This window comes from Callospermophilus lateralis, chromosome 7, assembly GCF_048772815.1.
Source record: "Callospermophilus lateralis isolate mCalLat2 chromosome 7, mCalLat2.hap1, whole genome shotgun sequence".
Lineage (NCBI taxonomy): Eukaryota > Metazoa > Chordata > Mammalia > Rodentia > Sciuridae > Callospermophilus > Callospermophilus lateralis.
The window spans coordinates 64,914,210-64,941,891 of NC_135311.1; the positions used below are offsets into that span (position 1 = coordinate 64,914,210).

General features: G+C 41.9%; 1 protein-coding gene and 1 pseudogene across 1 annotated transcript; both read left to right on the plus strand.

Annotated features, from left to right (window-relative positions):
• The first annotated feature begins 853 nt into the window (after positions 1–853).
• On the plus strand, positions 854–24,839 carry LOC143404359 (rho GTPase-activating protein 29-like). Its single transcript, XM_076862548.1, has 8 exons — positions 854–893; positions 13,601–13,740; positions 14,481–14,669; positions 14,941–15,078; positions 18,144–18,376; positions 21,120–21,435; positions 21,562–21,670; positions 23,989–24,839. Exons 1-8 carry the CDS (start codon positions 854–856, stop codon positions 24,837–24,839), a joined length of 2,016 nt encoding a protein of 671 aa, XP_076718663.1.
• An 884-nt stretch (positions 24,840–25,723) lies between these two features.
• Positions 25,724–26,833, plus strand: LOC143404361 (endoplasmic reticulum chaperone BiP pseudogene; annotated as a pseudogene).
• The last annotated feature ends 849 nt before the right edge of the window (positions 26,834–27,682 follow it).

Consider the following 27,682-nt stretch of genomic DNA (forward strand, 5'->3'; position numbering starts at 1 on the left):
GTACATTTCCTGAAATTTCATTCTGATGAGTACCTAGGTAAAGAAACTAACAAGTGCTGTTCCCTTTTTACTTTTTCTTTACACACTTCACCTCATCTAGGCCTTTGTTGATGACTACTTTGAGCAGGGAAGGGGGCCTGAATCAGAGTGCTTCACAGCTGACAGCCTGTGATCATCAACCGCCCTCATCTGCTGCTGGCCCTGGTTCCACCCCCATGAGCGCTGCACAGTGCCTGGTCTCTGGGGGACTTGGCAGTGCATGGCGGGGAAGGGCTTCTGTGGCCAGGGTTTTCTTGGAGGTGGCTTGATAGGGCAACCAAGGGCAATGCGTGGGGGATGGAGGCAGCTAGCTCTGGCCCTCTCTTGCCATGCATTTGGCGGGAGTCTGAGTCCTGGACAATGGAGGAAGCAGGGGGATGAGTGTGGGATGGAGGTGGTCGCTCTGGCGCTGCACTGGGCTGGGGACTGCAGAGATGGCTGCTGACCAATTGCCATCCAGGGTCAGAGCGGCCACAGCATAGCGCGGAGGTCCAGGAGGTGTGGCAGCTGCGGACGGGGCGGGGCCTGAATCAGAGTGCTTCACAGCTGACAGCCAGTGATCCACAACCGCCCTCATCTGCTGCTGGCCCTGGTTCCACCCCCATGAGCGCTGCACAGTGCCTGGTCTCTGGGGGACTTGGCAGTGCATGGCGGGGAGGGGCTTCTGTGGCCAGGGTTTTCGTGGAGGTGGCTTGATAGGGCAACCAAGGGCAGTGCGTGGGGGATGGAGGCAGTGAGCTCTGGCCCTCTCTTGCCAAGCATTTGGTGGGAGTCTGAGTCCTGGACACTGGAGGAAGCACGGGGATGAGTTGGGATGGAGGTGGTCGCTCTGGCGTTGCGGGGTGGTCCGAGAGGTGTGGCAGCTGTGGGCGGGGCGGGGCCTGAATCAGAGTGCTTCACAGCTGACAGCCTGTGATCATCAACCGCCCTCATCTGCTGCTGGCCCTGGTTCCACCCTCATGTGCGCTGCACAGTGCCAGGTCTCTGGGGGACTTGGCAGGGCATGTTGGGGAGCGGCTTCTGTGGCCAGGGTTTTTTTGGAGGTGGCTTGATTGGGCAACCAAGGGCAATGCGTGGGGGATGGAGGCAGCGAGCTCTGGCCCTCTCTTGCCATGCATTTGGCGGGAGTCTGAGTCCTGGACACTGGAGGAAGCATGGGGATGAGTGTGGGATGGAGGGGGTCGCTCTGGCATTGCGCGGTGGTCCGGGAGGTGTGGCAGCTGCGGGCGCGGCGGGGCCTGAATCAGAGTGCTTCACAGCTGACAGCCAGTGATCCACAACCGCCCTCATCTGCTGCTGGCCCTGGTTACACCCCCATGAGCGCTGCACAGTGCCTGGTTTCTGGGGGACTTGACAGTGCTGGCGGGGAGGGTCTTCTGTGGCCAGGGTGGTCTTGGAGGTGGCTTGATAGGGCAACCAAGGGCAATGCGTGGGGGATGGAGGCAGTGAGCTCTGGCCCTCTCTTGCCAAGCATTTGGCGGGAGTCTGAGTCCTGACACTGGAGGAAGCACAGGGATGAGTGTGGGATGGAGGTGGTGGCTCTGGCGTTGCGTGGTGGTCCGGGAGGTGTGGCAGCTGTGGGAGGGGCGGGGCCTGAATCAGAGTGCTTCACAGCTGACAGCCTGTGATCCACAACCGCCATGTGGGATGGAGGTGGTCGCTCTGGCGCTGCACTGGGCAGGGGACTACAGAGATGGCTGCTGACCAATTGCCATCCAGGGTCAGAGCAGCCACAGCTTAGCGCCCTGGTCCGGGAGGTGTGGCAGCTGCGGCCGGGGCGGGGCGTGAATCAGAGTGCTTCACAGCTGACAGCCTGTGATCCACAACCGCCCTCATCTGCTGCTGGCCCTGGTTCCACCCCCTTGAACGCTGCACAGTGCCTGGTCTCTGGGGGACTTGGCAGTGCATGGCGGGGAGGGGCTTCTCTGGCCAGGGTGGTCCTGGAGGTGGCTTGATAGGGCATCCAAGGGCAATGCGTGGGGGATGGAGGCAGCGAGCTCTGGCCCTCTCTTGCCATGCATTTCAGGGGAGTCTGAATCCTGGACTCTGGAGGAAGCACGGGGATGAGTGTGGGATGGAGGTGGTCGCTCTGGCGCTGCACTGGGCTGGGGACTGCAGAGATGGCTGCTGACCAATTGCCTTTCAGGGTCAGAGTGGCCACAGTGGCACGCGGTGGTCCTTGAGGGGAGGCAGCTGCAGGCGGGCCGGGGTCTTCCGCGAGGATGGAACATTGAGATGGGCGCCCACGAGAGGTAGACGTCAGGAGTGGGCACTATGGGAACCGGAACACTGTGGTCCTTGGTGATCAGTTAGCAGTTGGAGCAGGATAAGGATGCTGAGGCAGCTGAGGACCACAGCGATACTCACCATACTCACGGGTTAACTTGACTTTTCCTTCTTGCTTTTCGGGTCCTCACAATAGTCTTTCCCTCTGGGATCTTTTTGTAAGTGTGGGTACATTTCCTGAAATTTCATTCTGATGAGTACCTAGGTAAAGAAACTAACAAGTGCTGTTCCCTTTTTACTTTTTCTTTACACACTTCACCTCATCTAGGCCTTTGTTGATGACTACTTTGAGCAGGGAAGGGGGCCTGAATCAGAGTGCTTCACAGCTGACAGCCTGTGATCATCAACCGCCCTCATCTGCTGCTGGCCCTGGTTCCACCCCCATGAGCGCTGCACAGTGCCTGGTCTCTGGGGGACTTGGCAGTGCATGGCGGGGAAGGGCTTCTGTGGCCAGGGTTTTCTTGGAGGTGGCTTGATAGGGCAACCAAGGGCAATGCGTGGGGGATGGAGGCAGCTAGCTCTGGCCCTCTCTTGCCATGCATTTGGCGGGAGTCTGAGTCCTGGACAATGGAGGAAGCAGGGGGATGAGTGTGGGATGGAGGTGGTCGCTCTGGCGCTGCACTGGGCTGGGGACTGCAGAGATGGCTGCTGACCAATTGCCATCCAGGGTCAGAGCGGCCACAGCATAGCGCGGAGGTCCAGGAGGTGTGGCAGCTGCGGACGGGGCGGGGCCTGAATCAGAGTGCTTCACAGCTGACAGCCAGTGATCCACAACCGCCCTCATCTGCTGCTGGCCCTGGTTCCACCCCCATGAGCGCTGCACAGTGCCTGGTCTCTGGGGGACTTGGCAGTGCATGGCGGGCAGGGGCTTCTGTGGCCAGGGTGGTCCTGGAGGTGGCTTGATAGGGCAACCAAGGGCAATGCGTGGGGGATGGAGGCAGTGAGCTCTGGCCCTCTCTTGCCAAGCATTTGGCGGGAGTCTGAGTCCTGGACACTGGAGGAAGCACGGGGATGAGTGTGGGATGGAGGTGGTTGCTCTTGCGTGGCCCGCTGGTCCTGGAGGTGTGGCAGCTGCAGGCGGGGCGGGGCCTGAATCAGAGTGCTTCAAGCTGACAGCCTGTGATCAACAACTGCCCTCATCTGCTGCTGGCCCTGGTTACACCCCCATGAGCGCTGCACAGTGCCTGGTTTCTGGGGGACTTGGCAGTGCATGGCGGGGAGGGGCTTCTGTGGCCAGGGTTTTCGTGGAGGTGGCTTGATAGGGCAACCAAGGGCAATGCGTGGGGGATGGAGTCAGCGAGCTCTGGCCCTCTCTTGCCAAGCATTTGGCGGGAGTCTGAGTCCTGGACACTGGAGGAAGCACGGGGATGAGTGTGGGATGGAGGTGGACGCTCTGGTGTGGCGCGGTGGCCTGGGAGGTGTGGCAGCTGCAGACTGGGCGGGGCCTGAATCAGAGTGCTTCACAGCTGACAGCCTGTGATCATCAACCGCCCTCATCTGCTGCTGGCCCTGGTTACACCCCCATAAGCGCTGCACAGTGCCGGGTTTCTGGGGGACTTGGCAGTGCAAGGAGGGGCGGGGCTTGTGTGGCCAGGGTTTTCCTGGAGGTGGCTTGATAGGGCAACCAAGGGCAATGCGTGGTGGATGGAGGCAGCGAGCTCTGGCCCTCTCTTGCCAAGCATTTGGCGGGAGTCTGAGTCCTGGACACTGGAGGAAGCACCAGGATGATTGTGGGATGGAGGTGGTCGCTCTGGCGTTGCGCGGTGGTCCGGGAGGTGTGGCAGGTGTGGACGGGGCGGGGCCTGAATCAGAGTGCTTCACAGCTGACAGCCAGTGATCCACAACCGCCCTCATCTGCTTCTGGCCCTGGTTACACCCCCATGAGCGCTGCACAGTGCCTGGTTTCTGGGGGACGTGGCAGTGCATGGCGGGGAGGGGCTTCTGTGGCCAGGGTTTTCGTGGAGGTGGCTTGATTGGGCAACCAAGGGCAGTGCGTGGGGGATGGAGGCAGTGAGCTCTGGCCCTCTCTTGCCAAGCATTTGGCGGGAGTCTGAGTCCTGGACACTGGAGGAAGCACGGGGATGAGTGTGGGATGGAGGTGGTCGCTCTGGTGTCGCGGGGTGGTCCGAGAGGTGTGGCAGCTGTGGGCGGGGCGGGGCCTGAATCAGAGTGCTTCACAGCTGACAGCCTGTGATCATCAACCGCCCTCATCTGCTGCTGGCCCTGGTTCCACCCTCATGTGCGCTGCACATTGCCTGGTCTCTGGGGGACTTGGCAGTGCATGGTGGGGAGCGGCTTCTGTGGCCTGGGTTTTCTTGGAGGTGGCTTGATTGGGCAACCAAGGGCAATGCGTGGGGGATGGAGGCAGCGAGCTCTGGCCCTCTCTTGCCATGCATTTGGCGGGAGTCTGAGTCCTGGACACTGGAGGAAGCATGGGGATGAGTGTGGGATGGAGGTGGTCGCTCTGGCATTGCGCGGTGGTCCGGGAGGTGTGGCAGCTGTTGGCGGGGCGGGGCCTGAATCACAGTGCTTCACAGCTGACAGCCAGTGATCCACAACCGCCCTCATCTGCTGCTGGCCCTGGTTCCACCCTCATGTGCGCTGCACATTGCCTGGTCTCTGGGGGACTTGGCAGTGCATGGTGGGGAGCGGCTTCTGTGGCCAGGGTTTTCTTGGAGGTGGCTTGATTGGGCAACCAAGGGCAATGCGTGGGGGATGGAGGCAGGGAGCTCTGGCCCTCTCTTGCCAAGCATTTGGCGGGAGTCTGAGTCCTGACACTGGAGGAAGCACCGGGATGAGTGTGGGATGGAGGTGGTGGCTCTGGCATCCCGCGGTGGTCCGGGAGGTGTGGCAGCTATGGGAGGGGCGGGGCCTGAATCAGAGTGCTTCACAGCTGACAGCCTGTGATCCACAACCACCATGTGGGATGGAGGTGGTCGCTCTGGCGCTGCACTGGGCAGGGGACTGCAGAGATGGCTGCTGACCAATTGCCATCCAGGGTCAGAGCAGTCACAGCTTAGCGCCCTGGTCCGGGAGGTGTGGCAGCTGTGGGCGGGGCGGGGCCTGAATCAGAGTGCTTTACAGCTGACAGCCTGTGATCCACAACCGCCCTCATCTGCTGCTGGCCCTGGTTCCACCCCCATGAGCGCTGCACAGTGCCTGGTCTCTGGGGGACTTGGCAGTGCATGGCGGGGAGGGGCTTCTGTGGCCAGGGTGGTCCTGGAGGTGGCTTGATAGGGCATCCAAGGGCAATGCGTGGGGGATGGAGGCAGGGAGCTCTGGCCCTCTCTTGCCATGCATTTCACGGGAGTCTGAATCCTGGACTCTGGAGGAAGCACGGGGATGAGTGTGGGATGGAGGTGGTCGCTCTGGCGCTGCACTGGGCTGGGGACTGCAGAGATGGCTGCTGACCAATTGCCTTTCAGGGTCAGAGCGGCCACAGTGGCACGCGGTGGTCCTGGAGGGGAGGCAGCTGCAGGCGGGGCGGGGTCTTCCGCGAGGATGGAACATTGAGATGGGCGCCCACGAGAGGTAGACGTCAGGAGTGGGCACTATGGGAACCGGAACACTGTGGTCCTTGGTGATCAGTTAGTAGTTGGAGCAGGATAACGACGCTGAGGCAGCTGAGGACCACAGCGATACTCACGGGTTAACTTGACTTTTCCTTCTTGCTTTTCGGGTCTTCACAATCGTCTTTCTCACTGGGATCTTTTTGTAAGTGTGGGTACATTTCCTGAAATTTCATTCTGATGAGTACCTAGGTAAAGAAACTAACAAGTGCTGTTCCCTTTTTACTTTTTCTTTACACACTTCACCTCATCTAGGCCTTTGTTGATGACTGCTTTGAGCAGGGAAGGGGGCCTAAAGGTGCAGGGACACCCTCTTTGCCTTTCTTTCTGACTGTATCTCTATCCTATCTCTTTTCTGTCCTTCCCTTATTACTGTCCCTTCTGTTTCCATTCACCTTTTTTCAACCATGACCTCAGCACAGAAAGTTAGGGTCTAAATTGGAATTGATAAGCTGGGAGATCCCAACTGCTACAAGGAGGGTATGTCCCTGTGAGTATGTGTCCAGGATTCCCCAAGTCCCTGTCGGTGATAAAAATCTGGTGTTCCAGAGGTGGCCCCCCTTCTGAGGAAACCAGTGGACCAGGACTGTCCTTTTCTTTGAGTCAGACAGGTGCTGGTTTATTTCACTTTTTCACTACTGTCCCTGTCTTAGAGACCATGGGGAGGGTTCCACACTGAGTCCTTTGGATCTTTTGGGGGAAGGGAGGAGTGTTAGGTGTTTTGTGAATATTCCAAGGCCATTTCTAAACAGCAGGCAGCTTTTTGTTCTAAATCAGTTTTGTTCTTTTCCTCTTTGGGTTCACTTCACCTCCTTATTGAGTTTGGGTGTAGGGGTCTCCCTCTTCATGGAAAAGAATTCAAAATTAGATGTGGAGGTGAGTATTTAGGATGAGTAAATAAATCACAGCACATTATACATATGTACATGTGTGTCTTTGAAATTTAGATCCTTTTCCCTGCAGTGAGTTCTTTAATCAGTTTGCCAGAAATGCCTACATAGAAATGCTAACCTATTGTAAGACTTGTGAAAGTGAGGAATAGTGACACTTAAGCCTCATTAGGTTGACAATACCTATAGATCTGGTCTCATGCAGACTGAATTTGAAGAAAGCCCAATGGGCCCAGGTAGAAAAGTTTCAGCCCCCAAGTTGGCAGGATATTGAAGCTTGGCTGAGTTGAAGAATCACTATATTCAGTGAATGTAGGGTAACACCAGACCGCTCCACCTCCCCAAAATAGAACAACCTCTCAATTATCATCCCCTTCACCTCCCACCTGTAAAAGCCCTTGACCTAGGAATGTGGGCATTTACAACTGCTCTTTGTCCCAGGGAGTTAGTACTACCATTGAACAAAGATGATTCCCAGAAGGGATTCTGGAAGGATTTGGATTCCTATGTATTTTAATTTATTCAGATTCTGAAAATTAATCAGAATCTCACTTTATGCTAGACAGACTCCCTGTAGAACCTTTCCATTTAATGAGTGGCAGAATACAATAACCAAAAACTACAGCCAAAGGAATGATTATTTTCAATGGAGGGAATGAAGTGGTATTTTTGTGTGAGCTTGAAAGTAAAGGGTAATTTTAATAAGCACAAAGTGGGGGGGGGTCTTCCTGCACAGAATTGCTGGTCATCTCTAATGTCTACCAGGATCTCACTGCTTTGACAGTGCAGCCATTTGCTCAGAGACACTGAGAAATCTGAAAGAGAGCTCTGTAGGTTGCCAGTATGTGCAGGTTCTCAAATCAAGCCAGAACCACTTGATCTGAGACAACAAGTCACAGACAATAGCTCTGCTTTGAAGATTTGAAGAGTAGTTGGTTTGCTGTTTCTTTTAAATTTCCCATTCATTTTCATCATGGTGATGAGACGCACACACAAAAATAATTCATATGTGTAAAGAATACAGGGGATTGATAAAGGTTGGGAGCATATTTTATTAATTGTCTTTATGATTACATGATAAGGAATTGAGCCACCTTGTTCATAGAGCAGATTTTCGGCAATAATGCCTCCCTTGATAAGAGTTTTATTTTTCTTGAAGAAAGTTTCAGAGTGTATTGCTGAGAAAGTTTTCAAATGTCACAGTCTTCCTTTTTATTTTATTTGTTGTGGTGTTACATATTGAACCAGGGCTTCAGGCACACTAGGCAAGCACTCTACCACTGAACTACACTCTAGCCCCATAGTCTTCCTTTGAAAGGAGGAGGTCGGAGCTAATTAACATGTTTATAGAAGTGTTAGGGAAGGGCAAGTTCAGTTTCAACTTCAGGGTGTATGCAGACAGAACCTTCCATAATTTTACTTATAATATATATTTTCTAATATTCATTGAGTACCACCATGATGTCACATTTGTGCTTAGCATGTTAGAATGAATGGCTGGCTTCCACAGGACATTCAGGGGACTTTAGGATTGGTTGAGCCTTGCTGGAGAGAAATGGGAAGGAGAGTGATGGAGCTTATGGGGATGATCTTGAGATAGCCCAGAGTAGATCTGAAGGTAGACTAAAAAAACAAAAACAAGTTTTCATAATGGGAAATTTCAAGCAGGCATCAAAGTAGGCCAAACAGTATACTCTGTGAATACAACCTCAGTTTCAAAAATTATCAACACCTGAACAGTCATTTATCTCTACTATCATTATATTTAATAATCCTTAAAAGCAATTATACACAATACATCAACATGGCTGTGTTCCCAAAACATCCTTTATTGATAAAAATAGACAGCTGCCCTTCATAACCCTGAATTCAAAGACGGATAGTGTTAGGTTGTATGTTTAGGTTTGTGGTTTCTGTTCATTTTAGAGTTGACTGAAATAAGGTTTGATGTTCATCCCTCGCATTATGGATATCTGTTATTTCAGCACCATTTATTGAAAGACCACGGAATTACTTTGGCATCTCTGACAGAAATCGGTTGACTGGGATCCAAGGTGGCAGAGTAGAGGAGATCCTGCTTCAAGCTGCTCTGTGCCTGAATCAGAGAAAGCTATCAGGTGGCTTCTCCTGCTCGGGGTCTTGCCTTGAGGGAACACAACATCTCAGTTCATGTGACAGGACCCCATCCAGCGGATTTTCACAGAATCCACCAGAGCTGCGAACACCAAGCAGAACTCAGAGCCTCTGTGTTCAGGTGAGACTCCAGGCTTCAGTCCCAAAGCCCACAGTTTGAGCACAGGCGCGACTCTCAAGTGGGGGAGCAGAGACACCAACTAAGCACCTCGGTGGAGTGGCAGAACTCCAGGGGATGCTCTGCTCCCACGCAGGTCCCCAGACCACGTTCTAGGCACAGCACAAGGACATCCCAGCTCCCCCGACCTCACCAGACACCCCGACTGGGAAAAGGACTGACTTGACCTTTCTCACCATCTTTGGGGGGTGTGGTTACCAGCTGGATCTGTGACTGAACAGGTACCTGGGTTCCAAATCCACTCCCCCAGCTGTAATAACTCGGTATAGAAACTATCAGCACAAAATCAGCTCTCAGTTGAACAGGAGTGCAGTGCCACCAGGACACTGCCCACTTGGTGCAATCCTAAGTTGGAGGGCGTGAGGTCCCCCAGATGAGACCTGATAAGCAAGAGAGGGGAGGGGGCTAAAACCTAGGAGCAACTCAGAGAGACCAAGATTAGGGAAGCCCAGACAAGAGAGGGAGAGCTTTAGTCTTCTCACACTGGTTACCTACACCACACTGAGGGCAGAGAACCAAGCTTGGAATAGACAACTCTACCTACTAAAAGAGAAGAAAAGGGAACTCTGAGAGTATTTTGTTGTTTGTTTGTTTGTTTTGTTTTTTGTTTTCTTCTCTTCCATATTATCCTCTTTCTTTCTCCTCTACCCCTCCTCCTCTGGTCCTCACAACCCCAACATATAACCAAGAACTTTGCATGAAATAGAACTGAGTCACCAGAATAATATAATATAAAGGAATTGCATAAGCCACCCCTCTTTTTTTTACTTCTCTCTCTCTCTTTTCTCTTTTTTACTTCCTTTTTATTTTTCTTCCTCCCTCTCTTTCTCTTTCAACCTCCTAATTTTTACTATTTTTACTTCTTGTAATTTTCTAAACACATATACGTGTTTGTTTTTATGCATTCTACTGTCCTCCCACATACTTGTCTCCCCTAAATTACCTCCTGTCTATTCCCCTGCTACTAACTCTCTTTGATTAGAGTTCTCCTCCAAATTTCCTAAGTTTTATTAATCCATTGCCCTCACATCTTTTGCCCTTAACATAAAGTCAGATACCTGACCTCTAGTTCTCTGTCCACCACCAGAAGAAAGTGTACATCTTCTATGAAACTACTGATTATATTTTAAATTGTAATTGAATCTAGAATTACTAGACATTGACACTAACTATGAATGTCTTAATAGCAGTAATTTACACATAGGTGATGTATTGTTTATTTTGGGAATGTCAACATTGTCTCTCCCCACAAAGAAGGGATCTTGGAATATACAAGAGCACTACAAATCTATAGGGTAAAAAGAATAACACACCAGTCCCACAGAGCAGGAATGAAATACCAGCAACATGAAAAGACAAGGGAAAAAATACCACAAACAATTGAAGACAATGCATCATTAGAAGAATAATTAGAAACAGCAGAAATAGTGACAGAGAAAGATTTCAGGATTTACATTATTCAGATGTTTTGGAATCTCAGAAAAGACATTAGACAACAAATACAGATAGTGAAAGATCACTTTGACAATGAGCTACATAAACAAATCCAAGAAACAATGACCTCTACAGGGAGATTGAGGATTGAGGATATATATATATATATATATATATATATATATATATATATATATATACACATATATATATACAGAATTACTTGAAATGAAAGAAATATGAACCAAATTAAAAAGACAAATGAAATTAATTTATAAGGCAAAGCCCCAACTTTATAGTCTTTAACTAAACTGTAAGTACCAAAAATTTAAGTTGCTACCTATTGATGACAGAAATTTTTGAACGTTAAGATTTTAATAGGGCTGAGCATGGTGGTCCACAATTGTAATCTCAGTGACTCTGAAGGCTGAGGTAGAAGGATTGCAAGTTCAAGATCAGCCTCAGCAATTTAGTGAGACCCTGTCTCTGAAAGAGGAATTGGGGAGGTAGCTCAATGGTAAAACACTCCTCAGTTTAATCCCCAGTACCCCCCCCCAAAAAAAATTAATGGACATGCAAATAAAATAAAATCCATTTCAAGGAAAAATATCTGGCTAATAACTTGACTCCTGATAGGATCAGCTAATTACCAAATAGCTAAGATAATGCTCTCTTGTTTTTGCAAGTAGAATACTGGAAGCTGTATCACATCAACATGGAGATGCACTTGGATGATTGTGTAACCTTGAGAAAGTCTCTTACTCTTGTTGGTAGTTTCCTATCTTAGAAACAGGTTTTTATCTGTGGTTTTCATACTACTACTTCAGCAATGGAATCCTTTTTTTCAAGTAAAAAATCTTAGAACCCTTATATACATATGCATGCACACATTCTAGCCCACTATATTTCATATTTTCTTTTTTTCATTAATATAAATTTCCTTATATAAATTTTATGTACAATAATTACTAAACATTAGGTTAACCAATGAAAACACATAGTAATGCATTGGTAATACATATATTAAAATTTGGTAACAAATTTGTAAAAAAAAAAAAAAAAAAAAACCAAAAACACAAATGAGCAAATGAGAGCATCACCAGCAGAGAATACAACTTAGAAGATAGGACATCACGAAGACAAAGTATATTATCTTGAAAAGAATGTAGACAGCACAGCAAAAATGATAAGAAACCATGTGCAGAAAACCCAAGAAATATGGCATAGCATAAAAAGTCCAAATTTAAGAGTCATTGGGATAGAGGAAGGCACAGAGTTTGAAACCAAAGGAATGTGCAAGCTATTCAATGAAATAATATCAGAAATACTTCCAGACATGAAGGATGAAATGGAAATCCAAATCCAAGAATCCTGCAGGACACTGAATGTGCAAAATCACAACAGACCCATACCAAGACACATTATAATGAAAATTCTCAATATACAGAAATAGGAGAGAATTTTAAGAGCCACAAGAGAAGTGAATCAGATTACACATAGGGGTAAACCGATTAGGTTAACAGCAGATTTTTCAACATATTCCCTGAGAACTAGAAGATCCTGGAACAACATATTTCGAACTGGAAAGATAATGGGTTCCAACCAAAAATCTTGTATCAGGGAGAGAAATGAATTACAGTAGATGGGGTAGAAAGAGAAGATGGGAGCTAAACTGTGGAGCCAACCTAGATGTCCTTCAGTGGATGAATGGACAAAAAAAAATGTGGCATTTATACACAATGTAATACTACTCAGCATGATAAAAGAACAAAATCATGGCATTTGCAGGTAAATGGATGGTGTTGGAGAAGATAATGCTAAATGAAGTCAGCCAATTCCTAAAAAACAATGCCAAATATTTTCTCTGCTATAAGTGGGGTAACTTATAGTTGAGTTGGGAGGAACAGCATGGGAGGATGAGATTAATTCTAGGGAGGGGTAGGAGGGAAAGAGAGGAGGAAGGGGATTAGCAAGGATGGTGGAATGTGTTGGACATCATTTTACAAAGTACATATATGAAGATTTGAAATGGGTGTCAACATACCTTATATACAAACAGAGATATGAAAAATTGTGGTATATATGTGTATTAAGAATTGTAATGCAAAAAATAGAACATATATACTGGCATAAACTGAAGTGAACATACTTTATATCCAGAGATAAAAGAAATTGTGCTCTGTATGTGTAATAAGAATTGAAATGCATTCCAGTGTTGTCATGTATTTAAAAAAATTAAATGAATTTTAAAAAAAGAAATAGCTTCACTAAATACAAGAGAGTCTACTTTGGATTCTATTTTATTCTGTTGATTTGCATGTCTCTTCCTAGGCCAAAAGCACACTGGCTTGAATCCTGTAGCTCTACAGTGAGTTGTAAAGTCAAGCAGTCTAGATTCTCTAAAATTTCTTTGGCTCTCCAATATCTTTAACATTTTCATATAAACTTTAGAATCAACTTGTTAATTTCTGTATAAAAACATGCAGGGTTCTTCCAAAATCCTATGTACTCAGCAATAAAAGAGAATAAAATCATGGCATTTTCAGATAAACGCATGGTGTGGGAGAAGATAATGCTCTGTGAATCTAGGCAAGCCCAAAGAAACAAATGCCAAATGTTCTCTCTGATATAAGGAGGCTGACTCATAGTGGGGTAGGGAGGGGGAACAAGGGAGGACTCTGAAACAGAGGGATGCGAGGGGAAGGGAGAGAACATGGGGTTAGAAATGATGGTGGAATGAGAAGGTCATCATTATGCCAAATACATGTATGAAGACACGAATTGGTATGAATATACTTTGCATATGACCAGAGATGTGAACTATTGTGCTCTACATGTGTAATATGAATTGTAATACATTCCACTGTCATAAGTAAATAAAAAAAGAAAAAAAATGTGTGTTTTATAAGAGATCAATAAATGAGATGCTTTTTTATGTTAGAAATTCAAAATAATAGCTTTTTGTAATATATAAGTAATCTCAAAGTCTAAAAATTATTCCATGTACAATATCATGTGGTATATGTTTTTGTCATTTTACCCTTCTTACATACTAACATTTCTGTTGTAAGGACCCAGCTCCCTTGGAACATTTCAGCAATCATTAATGGCAAAAGCAGCTGCCACCCATAAATTCAGAAAATGGAGATATCCAGCAAGATGTAGATACTGTGAACACATTGTCATATTTCAAGGTCTTAAATGCCAAGAGGTAAGATCTTTTTGGAATCACAATTTTTTCTTTAGCTATATACTTTTTTGTTATGATTTTACTTATTTAGAGATGTGTGTGTCCACACACAAACACACATTTAAATATATATAAATTTGTTGTTTGTACTCCTGGGAACTAAATTTAGGGTCTTGCACATGCCATATTTTTAGAGAGAGAAAAGAGAAAGAGAGAGGGAGAGAGACACACACACACACACACACACACAGAGAGAGAGAGAGAGAGAGAGAGAGAGAGAGAGAGAGAGAGAGAGAGAGATTTAATATTTATTTTTCAGTTTTCGGTGGACACAATATCTTTTTTTAAATTTTATTTTTATGTAGTGCTGAGGATCCAACCCAGCACCCTGCGCACACCAGGGGAGTGCATTACCACTTGAGCCACATCCCCAGCCCATACACTTTTTCTTAAAATTGTGCTTTGAAATGGGCTCTTGCTAGATTGGTCTGGCCTTTAACTTGTGAAATTCCTGTTTCAACCCCTCAAGTAGCTGGAATCATGGGCATATGCCATCACACCTAGCTTGCCAGTACATGTTTAATAAAGTCCCACAGTTTATTTTTGTAGTTTTCTTATTTGTTTTCCTGTTAAATGTAATTCACAAACCACAAATAGTACTTTTTCACTTATTTTTGTCGTTATTAGTCGGCCTGTATTTTGCTTAGTTGTGAATAATTTTAAGGTGAGTCAATCAGTTTTCAAATATCATTTTCTTATAGTGTCTTCTTATCTGCCATAAAAAATGCATGGCAAACTTAACCATCGTTTGCGGACATCGTAAACTTCGGGGGAAAATACACCTATTTGGAGCAGAATTGTCCTGTGTTGCCAAAAAGGAGCCAGATGGCATTCCTTTCATAATCAAAATGTGTACTTCAGAAATCGAAAGGACTGCCTTGAGTTTACAAGTATGTTGTTTACTCTTAAAACTCTAAAAACATAAATGCCTTTGTGATTTGATTTAATGAAAAAGAGATTTTAAGAAAATCAGCACTCTCCATTTGTAATAACTAAATTTATTCACATTTATTTGGAAAATGTTAATTTATTTGACTTCAACTTGTATTTTTTAAATACTAATAAAAATTGAAGTAGATACATCAACTCTGTCTAGATGTCTGCATTTAGCCCTTTGTACTAAAGTGAAATATTGCATTCTGTTTTTCTTTTCTCTTCAAGGGAATCTATAGAGTCAGTGGCAACAAGGCAAAAATCGCAATCCTGTGTCGAGCTCTGGAAAGTGGAAGGCATTTAGTAGATCTGTCCGAATTTTCTTCACACGATATCTGTGAAGTGTTGAAATTTTACTTACAAAAGGTTAAAGTTTTATTCTAAACCTACCATCAAATGCAAAGAGCAAAAATATTTTATATTGAATATTTTTCATTGGTATAGACTATGTCATCACCCCCCTCATTATTCTAAGATTTTATAATGATGTACTTTGATGTGGATATATTTCCATCCAGTATTCTGGCCACTCCATGAGCTCCGTCAGTTGTGAGCACTTTAGTTCTTGGAACTTTTCTTGATTTTTATTGCCATTCTCCCACCCTTGTACTTGAAGCTCTTCTTTGGAGATGTGTGTGTGTACCATACACAAACACACATATAAATATTTATAAATTTGTTATTTGTACTCGTGGGGATTAAAAATTCAGGGTCTTGCACTTGCTTGGCAAGTATACTTGTTCTCCAGTTCCCTTACCTTTTCTTTATTGTTCTTTTTTTCTTCAAAAACTTTCTAAGACATTTCCTTGTCTTTTTCTTCTTGAATAAGTAAATTACTCCATTTGTGAGATCATGTTTTAATATTCAAGAAGTCTGATTTTCTATTCTTTTGATCACATTTTTTAAATGATTATATGATGCTCTTTTATTGTGGATGTTCATAGATTTTTCTCATTAAGGGTTCTTTTCTCTATTTGGCCTCTAACCTCTGTAGAAATACAATGTGACCCTCATATATAACATTAAATTTTCTATAGCAACATAAAAATTAAAAATAAAGTGAAGTGAATTTTAACATATCATTTAACATTTTGAATATCTAGTTTTTCAAATTATGAGGTATTTTGTTTATTTATGTATTTGTATTGCAGCTCTTTTTCTTTGAAATCTGGTATCTATTTTTCATTTAGAACACATCTCAATTTAGATCAGTTGCATTTCCAGTACTCTTTCACCATATCTGACTAGTTGCCAGCATATTGACAGCATCATTTTAGATGCTGGCACTTCATTTTGTTCTTTTTCCACCCATTTTGATTTTTGTCTTTCATGGTGTCTAGTTACATGAGTTTGGACTTGAAATCACTTTGGAAGCACTTGAACACATCAAGGCTTTTTAAAAACTTTGAACTTTACTATAAAGTGGTCTAGGTGGACTGTTTGGTATATGCCTAACTACATGTCTCTAGTTCCCTGTTCTGGCACTGGTGTGATCCTCCTGGGAAGGCATTTTTTCTAATTGTAGATGAACACAATACTTTTAATTAATTTATTTATTTTTATGTGGTGCTGAGGATCCAACCTAGTGCCTCACACATGCCAGATGAGTGCCCTACCATGAGGCACAACCCCAGTCCCCCAGGAAAGGGTTTTTTCCTTGCCTAGAGATGCAGTACCAATACTGTGGAAGCCAGGGTTACTAAGACTGTAGGATCTGGGCTTTCAGTGTGCATATAGCCAACATATCCCCGTTTGAAAACAGTTACCTCTCTGTTTCTTATGTTTGGCATTGCCTCGATTCAGAGAGCCTCTGTATCCCATTGCCCAGAGAAAAATTTTCCAGAGTTTTAGAAAGGAGATTGCCCTAGTACATGGAGTGGAGACAGGATTCTATAGAGAGCTAAGCTTTCTCAGCTGGCCCACCTGCAACCTAAGCCAAGATCAGAGGACCTGGTAGTGATTGTCCACATCCCTTTAGGATTCTGAAAATCATGTTGAGTGACAAAGAGTCAGTTCTCTTGGAAATGCTGCATCAGGACTTATTCATCTGCTCTTCTACTTGTGAATTGTTGCTTTTTGTTTTCTCTATTTTCCTAGTCCTTATGAGCCTACTGTATTTTAGTGGAATTGCAGGAGGGAAAGAAATTAAGTATAAATTGCTGGGTCTACAATGTTAGCCCAGGAAAGCATTGATAACCCTTTAATCACATTCTACAGATTCCTCAACTGAGAAATGGAGGTTGATACCTTTGAATGACTGGAAGTCTCATAATGTGTCATCCTTAACCTTGTTTAGTCAGTCAGGGAAAGGAGATGAATTGGGTCCAATACAATAAACTTGCATTCTGTTGAGGAATTTTATATGTCTAAGACTTTCATTTGGCAAAGTGTGCTCAATTCTTGCAATAGTGTTAGAGAGTAGCCTTTATCTGACTCATTGACCTAAAGCTCCAAGAGGTGATGTGACTTGCTTCAGATCCCAGAGTGGTTGAAGATAGAAACTGATCACAGGGCAACACCTTAACTTCCCACAGATATTATAGGACATCAGGTAGCCAACGATTCACTGAATTTTTTATTGTAGGTCAGTAGAAACATTAAAATTCATTTTGGCAGTGGATATTTGTTGTAAGAACTTCTTTTGACCTATTCATGGCAAATCAGCCTGTTTGAAAGTTTCATGAGATGTTGACAGTATGTTTTTGTGGGTCTATTATCTTGGGCTGATCTTCATTCTTGCCTAAGTAAAATCTGTGCCCTTTAGCACTTTGATATTTTTACCCCTTACTCATAAAATCCATGGGTTTCTGATTCATTTTATAGATTCTGTTCACTATTCTATGTTTGTTCCAGTGAAACAGCTGAAGATTATATATTTGGGGGGCAGATGTGAATAGAAGAGTTTTAAAATCCCATAATGAAGCTTAAAGCTTAAACTTCATTTAAAGTTTAGAATTTCACTCATTATCCATTAATTTGTTATTAACATAAATATAATTTATAGTCAAGATTTTGATTTGCTTTCTAAGTCACTTCTCTACCAAACATATATATTATATTTTATGGGCAGGGATGAAGCTCAGGACTAGAGTGCTTGCATAGCATGCTTGAGGTCCTAGGTTCAATCCCCAATACTGAAAATGATATCAATAAATACAGATTGACTTTAGAAAATTTTGTTAATCTAAAGGGGACATGCTAAATTATTTGAGTCTCACTTATAGTTGAATTTAACAAAGAAAACAGGCAGAAGATTTTTTCAAAATATTTATTTTTTGGTTGTAGCGGGATGCAATACCTTTATTTTATTTATTATTTTTTATGTAGTGCTGAGGATCAAACCCAGGCCCCTGCATGTGCTAGGCAAACACTCTACCTCTGAGCCACAACCTCAGCCCAAAGGTATTTTTAATATAATTTTGTTTCTTTAGCTACCAGAACCATTGGTTTTATTCCAATGGTACCAGGAATTTATGCAGCTTGCAAATGTCATCCAACAAATTAACCAAGAACAGGACACCAAAAGGGACAACTCTGAAGACAACACATCTCCAAATATGTGTACAGATATCAACCAAATTTTTCTCAAAACCAAGGACCTTGTAAGAAAATTGCCACCGTTCAATTTTAACACTCTACATTACCTTATCATCCATCTTAAGAGGTAAGAATTTTTGTACCATCTTAGCCATTTTTAATTCAACAGGGCAATAGTATTCAGTACATTTATATTGTTATGATTTTCAAAATGATTTTTAGGATGTTTTTATTATGTGTTGGGAAAGGGAGACATTGAATACATGTTCATGCAGCAAACATGGTTCCCTCAGATGCTTCCTGTGTGCCAGGCTCTGGCTGGGGAAACTAGGGTGGAAATATAGGGTTTCTGCTATTTGTGGGCTTATCCTCTTGGGGTACAGGTCTGTATATAACCACAGTTCACCATCATCCTTTTTCTAGTAGCTGTGCACAGCTTGTAGGCATGCAGAGGAAGTTTTGGGGGCAGGAATAGAGCAGAAGAGGCAAAAGGCCTTGTGTCTGATTTTAAGAACTGAGTGGTGATTTGGTATTGAATGTGCAGAAGAGCATATGAGGCAGAGAGAAATGACATGGAGACACAAGAAAGCATTTTGCATTTAGAAAATTTGATTTCATTAGGCTACAATATAGCAAGCAGTAGCAGGAACTGTGCTACCCTTCCTAGAGACTTGATAAAAAATCTTACCTACCTGGCAGATTAGTTGACCAAGGTGTTTCTATGCCCACTAAAGAACTTGGAATCAGGAATTTCACATATTCAGATTTGCCTGCTAGACCTTTCTGACAGTAATTAAGATCTCCTTTTTTAATTTTTTTTAAATTTATTTTTTGTGGCTGGAATTGTGGCTCAGCAGTAGAGATTGTGCAAGGCCCTGGGTTTGAACCTCAGTCCCACATACAAATAAATAAATAAAATAAAAATTTAAAAAAATTTATTAGTTCAAATCAGTTTTACATGACAGCAGAATGCTTTTCAATCCATTGTACACAAATGGAGCACAAATTTTCATTTCTCTGTACATGATGTAGAGTCATACCACATGTGCCATCATACATGTACTTAGGGTAATGATGTTTGTCTCATTCCACCATCTTTCCTACCCCATACCCCTCCTCTTCCTTCCCTCTCCTGAGCCCAATCAATGTTCCTCCATCCCCAGGAACCCAATTATGTATCAACATTTATTTATCAGAGAGAATTTTGGCCTTTGATTTTGGGGGATTGGCTTACTTCATGATATTCACCAACTCCATCCATTTACCTATAAATGCCATTATTTTATTCCCTTGTAATGCTGAGTAATAGTCCATTGTGTATATATACCACAGTTTTTTTAACTATTCATATCTTGAAGGGCTTCAAATTATTCCATGAAATAGAAAAGGAGGAAACCCTTCCAAACTCATTCTGTGAAGCTAGTATCATCCTGATACCCAAACCAGCCAGAGACACATCAAGGAAAGAAAATTTCAGACCCATAACTACACGATGAACATAGATGCAAAAATTCTCAATAAAATTCTGGCAAATCACATACAAAAACATATGAAAAAAAAAAAAAACAATGCACCATGATCAAGTTGTGTATTCCAGGGATGCAAGGTTGGTTCAACATACAGAAATCAATAAATGTAATTCATCACATCAATAAACCTAAAGAGAAGAAACCTATGATTATATCAATTGATGCAGAGAGAGCATTTGACAAAATACAGTACCTTTTCATGTTCAAACTATTAGAAAAACTAGGGGTAGTAGGAATATACCTCAACATAGTAAAAGCTCTCTATTTTAAACATAAGGCTAACATCATTCTAAATGAAGAAAAATTGGAAGCATTCCATCTAAAAATTGTTCAACATAATCCTTGCCACTCTAGCCAGAGCAATTAGGTGAAAGAAATTCAAGGGAATACAAATAGGAAAAGAAGAACTTAAATTACCATTTTTGCCAACGACATATTTTATACTTGGAGGATCCAAAAAACTCCACCAGAAAACTTCTAAAATAATAAATGAATTTGGCAAAGTAGCAGGATATAAAATTAATACCCATAAATCAAATGCATTTCTATACATCAGTGGTGAATCCTCTGAAAGACAAATAGCAAAGCTACCCCATTCACTATATATATATATATATATATGAATCACAGCTTCTTTACCCATAGATGAATCTAGTATCATCCTGATAGCTAAACCAGGCAGAGACAGATTTCTTTGGATAGTCATAGAAATATCAAGCTGAGAGTGTTTGAAGTAAAACCAGAACATTGATAGTGGCAATAGAACAGAGAGGTGTTCAGGAGAGAGAACCATCCAGGCTAGAAAACTAGCTGTGGGCAGCTGGGAGTGTGGCTAGTGATAGAACACTTGCCTAGCACATGTGAGACACTGGGTTTGATACTCAGCACTGCATAAAAATAAATAAATTAAATAAAGGTATTGTGTCCATCTCTAGGTAAAAATTATTTTTTTAAAAAAGAAAACTAACTGGGCAGTGAGAGAGAAAATGACAGTGCTGTTTCAGTTTCCAGTTCTTATACTGGAACGGGGAGTATATCCCACATACAATGATGGAGCAATTTTTAGAGGTGTTTTTCTTCCTTCTGCTACTGAGTTCAGTAGTTCCTTCTACTTACATGCATTTTATCCTAATATAGTACTCTGAAACTCAGTTTGGTGTGTGGTAAGTATCATAATGAAACAAAAGATTCTTTCCCTGGACCCACCAAACTTGACCCTTGACAAACGTTTTGTAGTCTTCTATAGCCCGAGTTTTCTCCAACCTTCTCAAGTCATAGTAAACTAACATTAAAGACATCTATTAGGCAAATCTCATACACTTTATGTGTTCTTCTTTTCAGGGTTGCAGACCATTCGGAAGAAAACCTGATGAACTCAAAAAACTTGGGGGTGGTATTTGGACCCTGTGTCATGAGGCCCAGGCCTACAACCACTCCTGGTACCATCTCCTCCTCTCTTGTTGCATATGCCAATCAGGCCCTGTTGGTCGAATTCCTCATTACCAATGCAGAGATGATCTTTGATGGGTCCCTAGAGCCACAAAATGTTTCATCTAGTACTGACGTTGTTGCACCTCGGGTGGATAAAAGCCCTCCTTGCAAACCCGTAATATCAACAGAACATTCCACAAAGTCACAATATTTTTCTATGAAGCAAGTGAGTTTTGACCATTACAGAATTGCATTAAATTTGTGATGTTTATGTTAACAAGTTAATAGTCTTTGAACTGTTTGTTTTGAGATGTGTTTTGCTTTTAGTTTAAAACTTTTCTTGTTTCAATAGGATATTCACACTGCAGATATTGAAATTAAAAATTATGAATTGGCTACATCATTTGAGGAATCAGAACGCAAGCAAAATGCATTGGAAAAATGGGATGCATGTCTCATTGGTGAGTGGTCATGTAACATATATCCTTGCATATTTCAAACCTTGCCAAGGAGTCGTGATTAAAAACCAAGGTGAGGGCTGGGCTTGTAGCTCAGTGGTAAAACGCTTGCCTCGGCATGTGTGCAGCCATGAGTTGGATCCTCAGTACCATATAAAACAAATAAATAAAGATAAAAATATTGTGTCCATCTACAATACTCATCCTTTAAAAAAAAACAAGGGGTATTAAGTTGAGGTAAGTTCAAACTTCAAGGTTTTATTAGTTAACTTTTCTAGCCATTGAGAAAGTTTAGTGAATGTCATTTAAATGAATATCATGCTTTGTTTCTCTCTTGTAAAAAGATATCTTGAAATTCATAAATTATTTTTGTTCTCTTTCTGAGATTTGTTTTCACCTTCACTTCTTTGTCATCAATTAAAGTCAAAACAGAAAAAAGCTGGACTCCTGAAACTCAAAAAAAAAAAAAAAAAAAAAGACTCCTAAAGTTTTTTGATGTCCCTTTACCTGTGGCCTAACTTTAGCACATTAAGCACACATGTCTTCCATTTTCTTGGCTCCAGTCTTTTTGTTCACTGTTTTTAATCGTTTTATTTCAGTGTATCATTTCTGGTAAGGGGGTTGAAAACCTTCCATTCCTTACTGCTCTAGTAGAGCTTAATCTGAATTTTTCAATATATAGTCATAAATGTTAAATTTGATATATAAAATTAATGAAATATCAATAAGTGTAGCCTGAGAAAGTCTGAAAAAAAAGAGTCCATTTCCTCTCTGCAAAGAAAAACACTGGACTCACTGATTCCATTCATCTGATTTGATCTTATCAGCACTTCTGTGCTATGAACCTTGGCCTCATTTAAGCCATAGTTAACAGTCTCAGGAAGGTAAATAATGCCAAGGGTCATGTCCTTAAATTATTGTTGATTCAGGATTTGAACCTCATCCTGTCTCATTCCTAAATGTAACCTTGTTTTGCTGTCCAATGAAATTGGATTCCCAGCTAGGTATAGTAAAACAATAAATAATTTTAAAATATTTGAAATTTTCATTACATACCAGGTAATTCTGAACCTTTTATTTAGAAGATCATTAACAACGCATGCCAACATATCTCCACATAGGAGTTTGTCTTGACAGAAGAAGGCAGGTAGGGCTAGTGCATTAGGCTTGCCCAGGGCAGAACTGGAGCAGGAGCTGAGACAGCACCCAGGCAGCTAGAAGTGGTGCTAGAAGTTCTGCAGGACTGTAAATATGTTTTGGTGGTTGCCATCCAACCACAATGGCTCAGCTCCCTTCTATCAATGTGGAGAAGGGCCCAGGACAGCAAATCACATGAGCACTGCCTGAGACCAGGGAAGAGAGGCCAGCAGCCTCAGGTGAGGAAGGAGGTCAGATGAGATGATGACCTGCGATCATCATCAAGTGATGCTGCTGTGCACCTGTCTTCAAACCACTGCCCAAGGATGTGGGAGAAGGACCAGGTGGCAGGGATGAGGACTGTGGGCTATGAACAGGGCTGTTGGAAAGCCATCAGACCAGTGGCAAGGCACACAATTGTCTGATGTTTCTCAGCAGGGAGAAGAGGATCATGGCCAGAGGGCTGCACCTTTCTAGTAACAGGAGCTTCTAAGGCACATGCAGCAAAGACAGAGTGGGAGATGCTAGGGTTGTAGGTGAGAAAACAGGGACCTTGGGACCAGACTAGAAAAGAAATAGAGGAGAAAGAGAAGGAGGTAAGTCTGGAGTCTCCAGAACCAGTAGCACAATGGCAATTCTAACAGCTCTTCAACCTTCCTTTGTGTAGAGGATGTTGCCATGTATTAGTGGATCAGCTGGGAAAGCATCCAAGTCCTCTCTGGTGTGTTGCCCTCAGTATGGACAGAATGTAGCTGGAAAGCAGATTAAGTGACAGGCAAAGTCCTTGGGATTCAGGTCATGGAGTTTGTTGGTGTACAGAATAGTGTTACTGTTCTAGAGTCACCATTGTCTGCCTGTTGAAATCAGGAAAGTCTTAACACAGAAAATATTCATTCATGGGTAGTATATTAAAACAAGTTACTACAGGAAGGGTTTTTTTTTAAAATTTTATGTGCTTTGTGACTATTTATACTATTAAGATAAATTTTAAAAAGTAATGCTTTAATTAAAAATGTGCCTTTAATATTGTATGGATTTTTAATTCCTCTGCATAGATGACTGAGAAAATACTGTTGAAAAAATATGTAAGTCTCTGTTGTTTGAGAGAATGCCCATTCATAATAACCACACTTCCTTATTAACCAAGCTTCATGAAGTTAAAAAAAAAATCTCTTCTTTTTCAGATCACAAAGAACTTGAATCATCATCACAAAAGATGGACAATATGTGTAAAACCACGAAACCACTTAGTCTGAAATCTGATGTGACAACAAATGATATACAGAGGCCTATGCCAAGCACCAAGATCAGATGTTGCTGTTTGCCTGTAGATAGGTTCCATCTTGCAAGCTCTCCTAATGAGAAAAACAGCAGAAATGTGGGAAATGTCAATTCAGACAAGTTTTGCCAGAATCTTACCTTTGAAGGACTTAATATAAAAGATACCTCTACTACTGTTGGCTCCCAAATTAATGGTTTTGATCAGCAGATTTCAGAAAAAACTCAGGAACAACAATGTGAACTAAAGAACTTAACTGGCATGAGTGCAGTGATTGTGCCAAGTGTACTCCAGGAAAAAGTGACAATGAGCATCAATGATAGTGGTGATCATTCCAACGGTGCCACACAGCCCAACACACCAGCCAGTTCAGCAAGAGAGGCACCAGTGAGACTGTCTTCTCATTCTCACCGTCTTGCTCCTGCAAGAGCACCAAGAATACTGCAGCCCCATCTCGGGACAACATTTTACAAACCACCTATCCTGACCAGCAAAGTCAGGGGGACTGAGGAGAGACCAGCTTCACCTTCAGCAACAGTGCCTCCTAGCACAGCTCTTACTCCCCTGAGTCATGTGGAGAAATCTGTTCCAGAGGCAGACAGCACATCAGCTTATGCTTTGAAACCAGCTGCTGAGCCTAAAGAGAACTGTGAGGAGGTTGGCCTGCCTGACATGAATCCAATGTGCCAGGGACTCAGGCTAAAACAAATGGAAGAGGTACAAGACCTTGAATTTGAAATGCCACAGTTTGTGTAGGTTGTCAAAATTCAGTTTTTCTTTTTCTTGTTTCGTTTTATTATTGTGTTTATTTTATGAAAGAATGTTGTAACAGAACCACTTTTGTATAGGATTTTCAAAGTTTATATTTTGCCTTTTGGCCTTGTATTGTGTTTGCTAGTCATATAGAATGATAGTGTTTTAGTCATATAGAATGATAGTGCCTCACTGGTATTGTCTTTAAATTCTGTGTTTTTGAAGTTTTGCATAAAATAAGTATTATAATTTAAAATTTAAAATAATTTTCTCTATAAAATGATTCATGTAAATGCATCTTTAATGTATAATATTGTTCTCAACAAAGAGGGGCAGTAGGGAAAAATGAGCTTTATTTTGGAGCAAACCTGGTGCTGACTCATAAAATGCTTCTGAATGCAAGTGCCTGAAAAATCTTGATTGGGTATGAATATATTTTTTCCCACATAATGTTCTAGTGCATCTTTGACCACTTGTGTTGTTATAGCATGTGTGGAATCGTTGGCAATTCACTTAACTTTTTAAATATTTACATAGTGGCCTAAAAGCTTGTGAATCTGTGTTTACTAGAATTCTACTTGTCAATTTTTACATATGGTAATTAATACAATTGTAGAAAGAAAATGCACTTCAATACTAAAAAGTTTGAGACATTGGCAGAGACAACACAGACAAACAGAGTTGAGGCATCTTGAGTTTAAGAGACCTGTAACCTCACTGCTGTCAGCTTCAGCCTATTGCTGGATTGCCTGCGACTTCTGACTGTCTGCTGATGAGAGCAAGTGGCCAACAGCTAGGCAAGATAAAGCTCTCTCTGGTGGCTGTGGTTCTGCTGCTGCTCTGCGCAGCATGGCTGAGCAGGATGACAAGAAAAGGACATGGGTACCATGGTCGTCATCGACCTGGGGACCACTTACTCCTGCTTCAGGGCGTTCAAGAATGGCCAGTGGAGATCATCTCCAATGATCAGGGAAAGTGCATCAGGCCTTATTATGTGGCCTTCACCTCTGAAGAAGAACATCTGATCCTCGATACAGTCAAGAATCAGCTCAGAACACTGTGGTACCCACCAAGAAGTCTCAGATCTTTTCTACAGCTTCTGATAATCAACCTACTGTTGCAATCAAGGTCTATGAAGGTAAAGGACCCCTGAAAAAAGACAACCACCTTCTGGGTACATTTGATCTCACTGGAATTCCTCCTGTGGGGTCCCCCAGATTGAAGTCACTTTTGAGATAGATGTGAATGTTATTTTGGGGGGCGACAGCTGAAGACAAAGGTAAAGAGAACAAAAATAAGATTACAATTACCAATGACCAAAATTGCCTGACACCTGAAGAAATTGAAAAGATGGTTAATGATGTTGAGAAGTTTGCTGAGGAAGACAAAAGATGCAAGGAGTGCCTTGATGACTTGGAAATGACTTGGAAAGCTATGCCTACTCTCTAAAGTATCAGATTGGAGATAAAGAAAAGTTGGGAGGCAAACTTTCCTCTGAAAATAAGGAGACCATGGAAAAAGCTGTAGAGGAAAAGATTGAATGGCTGGAAAGCCACCAAGAAGATGACATTGAAGACTTCAAAACTAAAAAGGAACTAGAAGAAATTGTTCAGCCAATTATCAGCAAATTCTATGGAAGTGTAGGCCCTCCCCCAACTGGTGAAGAGGCTACAGCAGAAAGAGACGAGTTGAAGACACTGATCTGCTAGTGCTGTAATATTGTAAATACTGGTCTCAGAACTTTCCTTAGGAGAAAACCAAGAGAACTTAAGTCTCAAATGTAATTGGAATCTTCACCTCAGAGTGGAGTTGAAAATGCTATAGCCCAAGTGGCTGTTTACTGCTTTCCATTAGCAGTTGCTCACATGTTTTGGGGAAGAGAGAGAGGAGGAATTGGCTATCTTAAAAAACTGGATATAAAAATGTGGGTAGGATGTGTGTTCACCTCAGAAATGTTCTATTTAACGATTGGGTCATGCACATCTGCTATAGGAACTTTTTTCTACCATAAGTGACACCAATAAATGTTTGTTATTAAAAAAAAAAATACTAAAAGTTTGGAACTGTCATAAAATAAAAATTTGTACAGATAAAGCTAAGGGATAAATCACTATCAGAAGCATTAAAACCATCTAAAGCCAAATAACTAAACTATATAATTTAAATTATAATATATTTATATATTATATATTATGTATTATTTATTATATACTACATATAATAGATTTATACATATCTATATGATATAAGTTGTTTATATATAATTATAACATAATCCATGTTTTATATATCATATTAATATTAATTATACTAATATAATAATTGTATTATTATCTTGTTAATAATACAAATTATATTATTATATAATTACATTACAATGATATGCAATATAATATAAATTAATATAAATCTAAATATATTATATGATATATAATAAATATGTTATAGATAATAAAATAATATTTATATATTTAATTTATATTTTATTTTATTATGTGTATATAATATACACATATTTCATATATTATGTATAATTCATATTAAATACTTATGAATCATAAACATTTTGATATGTAATATATAATTTATATAATATACATACTTATATATTTATATATTAATATATATAATTTATATATAAATATATAAGTATGTATATTAAATAAATTATATATGATATATTATGAATATATATTTATATATTAATATACATAAAATTTATATATATATTTTATATATTTTTATTATATGTATATATGATAAAATAAATGTATTATATATAATATAAATTAGAAGGTTATATAAATATATTGTATTTAATTTATATTATATATGTATTATATAAC

Bases quoted from the DNA above. Each gene is read 5' to 3' on its own strand.
- LOC143404359 (XM_076862548.1), top strand. From the start codon at position 854: ATGGAGGTGGTCGCTCTGGCGTTGCGGGGTGGTCCGAGAG. The intron at 894-13,600 runs GTGTGGCAGCTG...TTCTGTTGTAAG, and splicing joins GTTGCGGGGTGGTCCGAGAG to GACCCAGCTCCCTTGGAACA. The intron at 21,436-21,561 runs GTGAGTTTTGAC...TTGTTTCAATAG, and splicing joins AATATTTTTCTATGAAGCAA to GATATTCACACTGCAGATAT.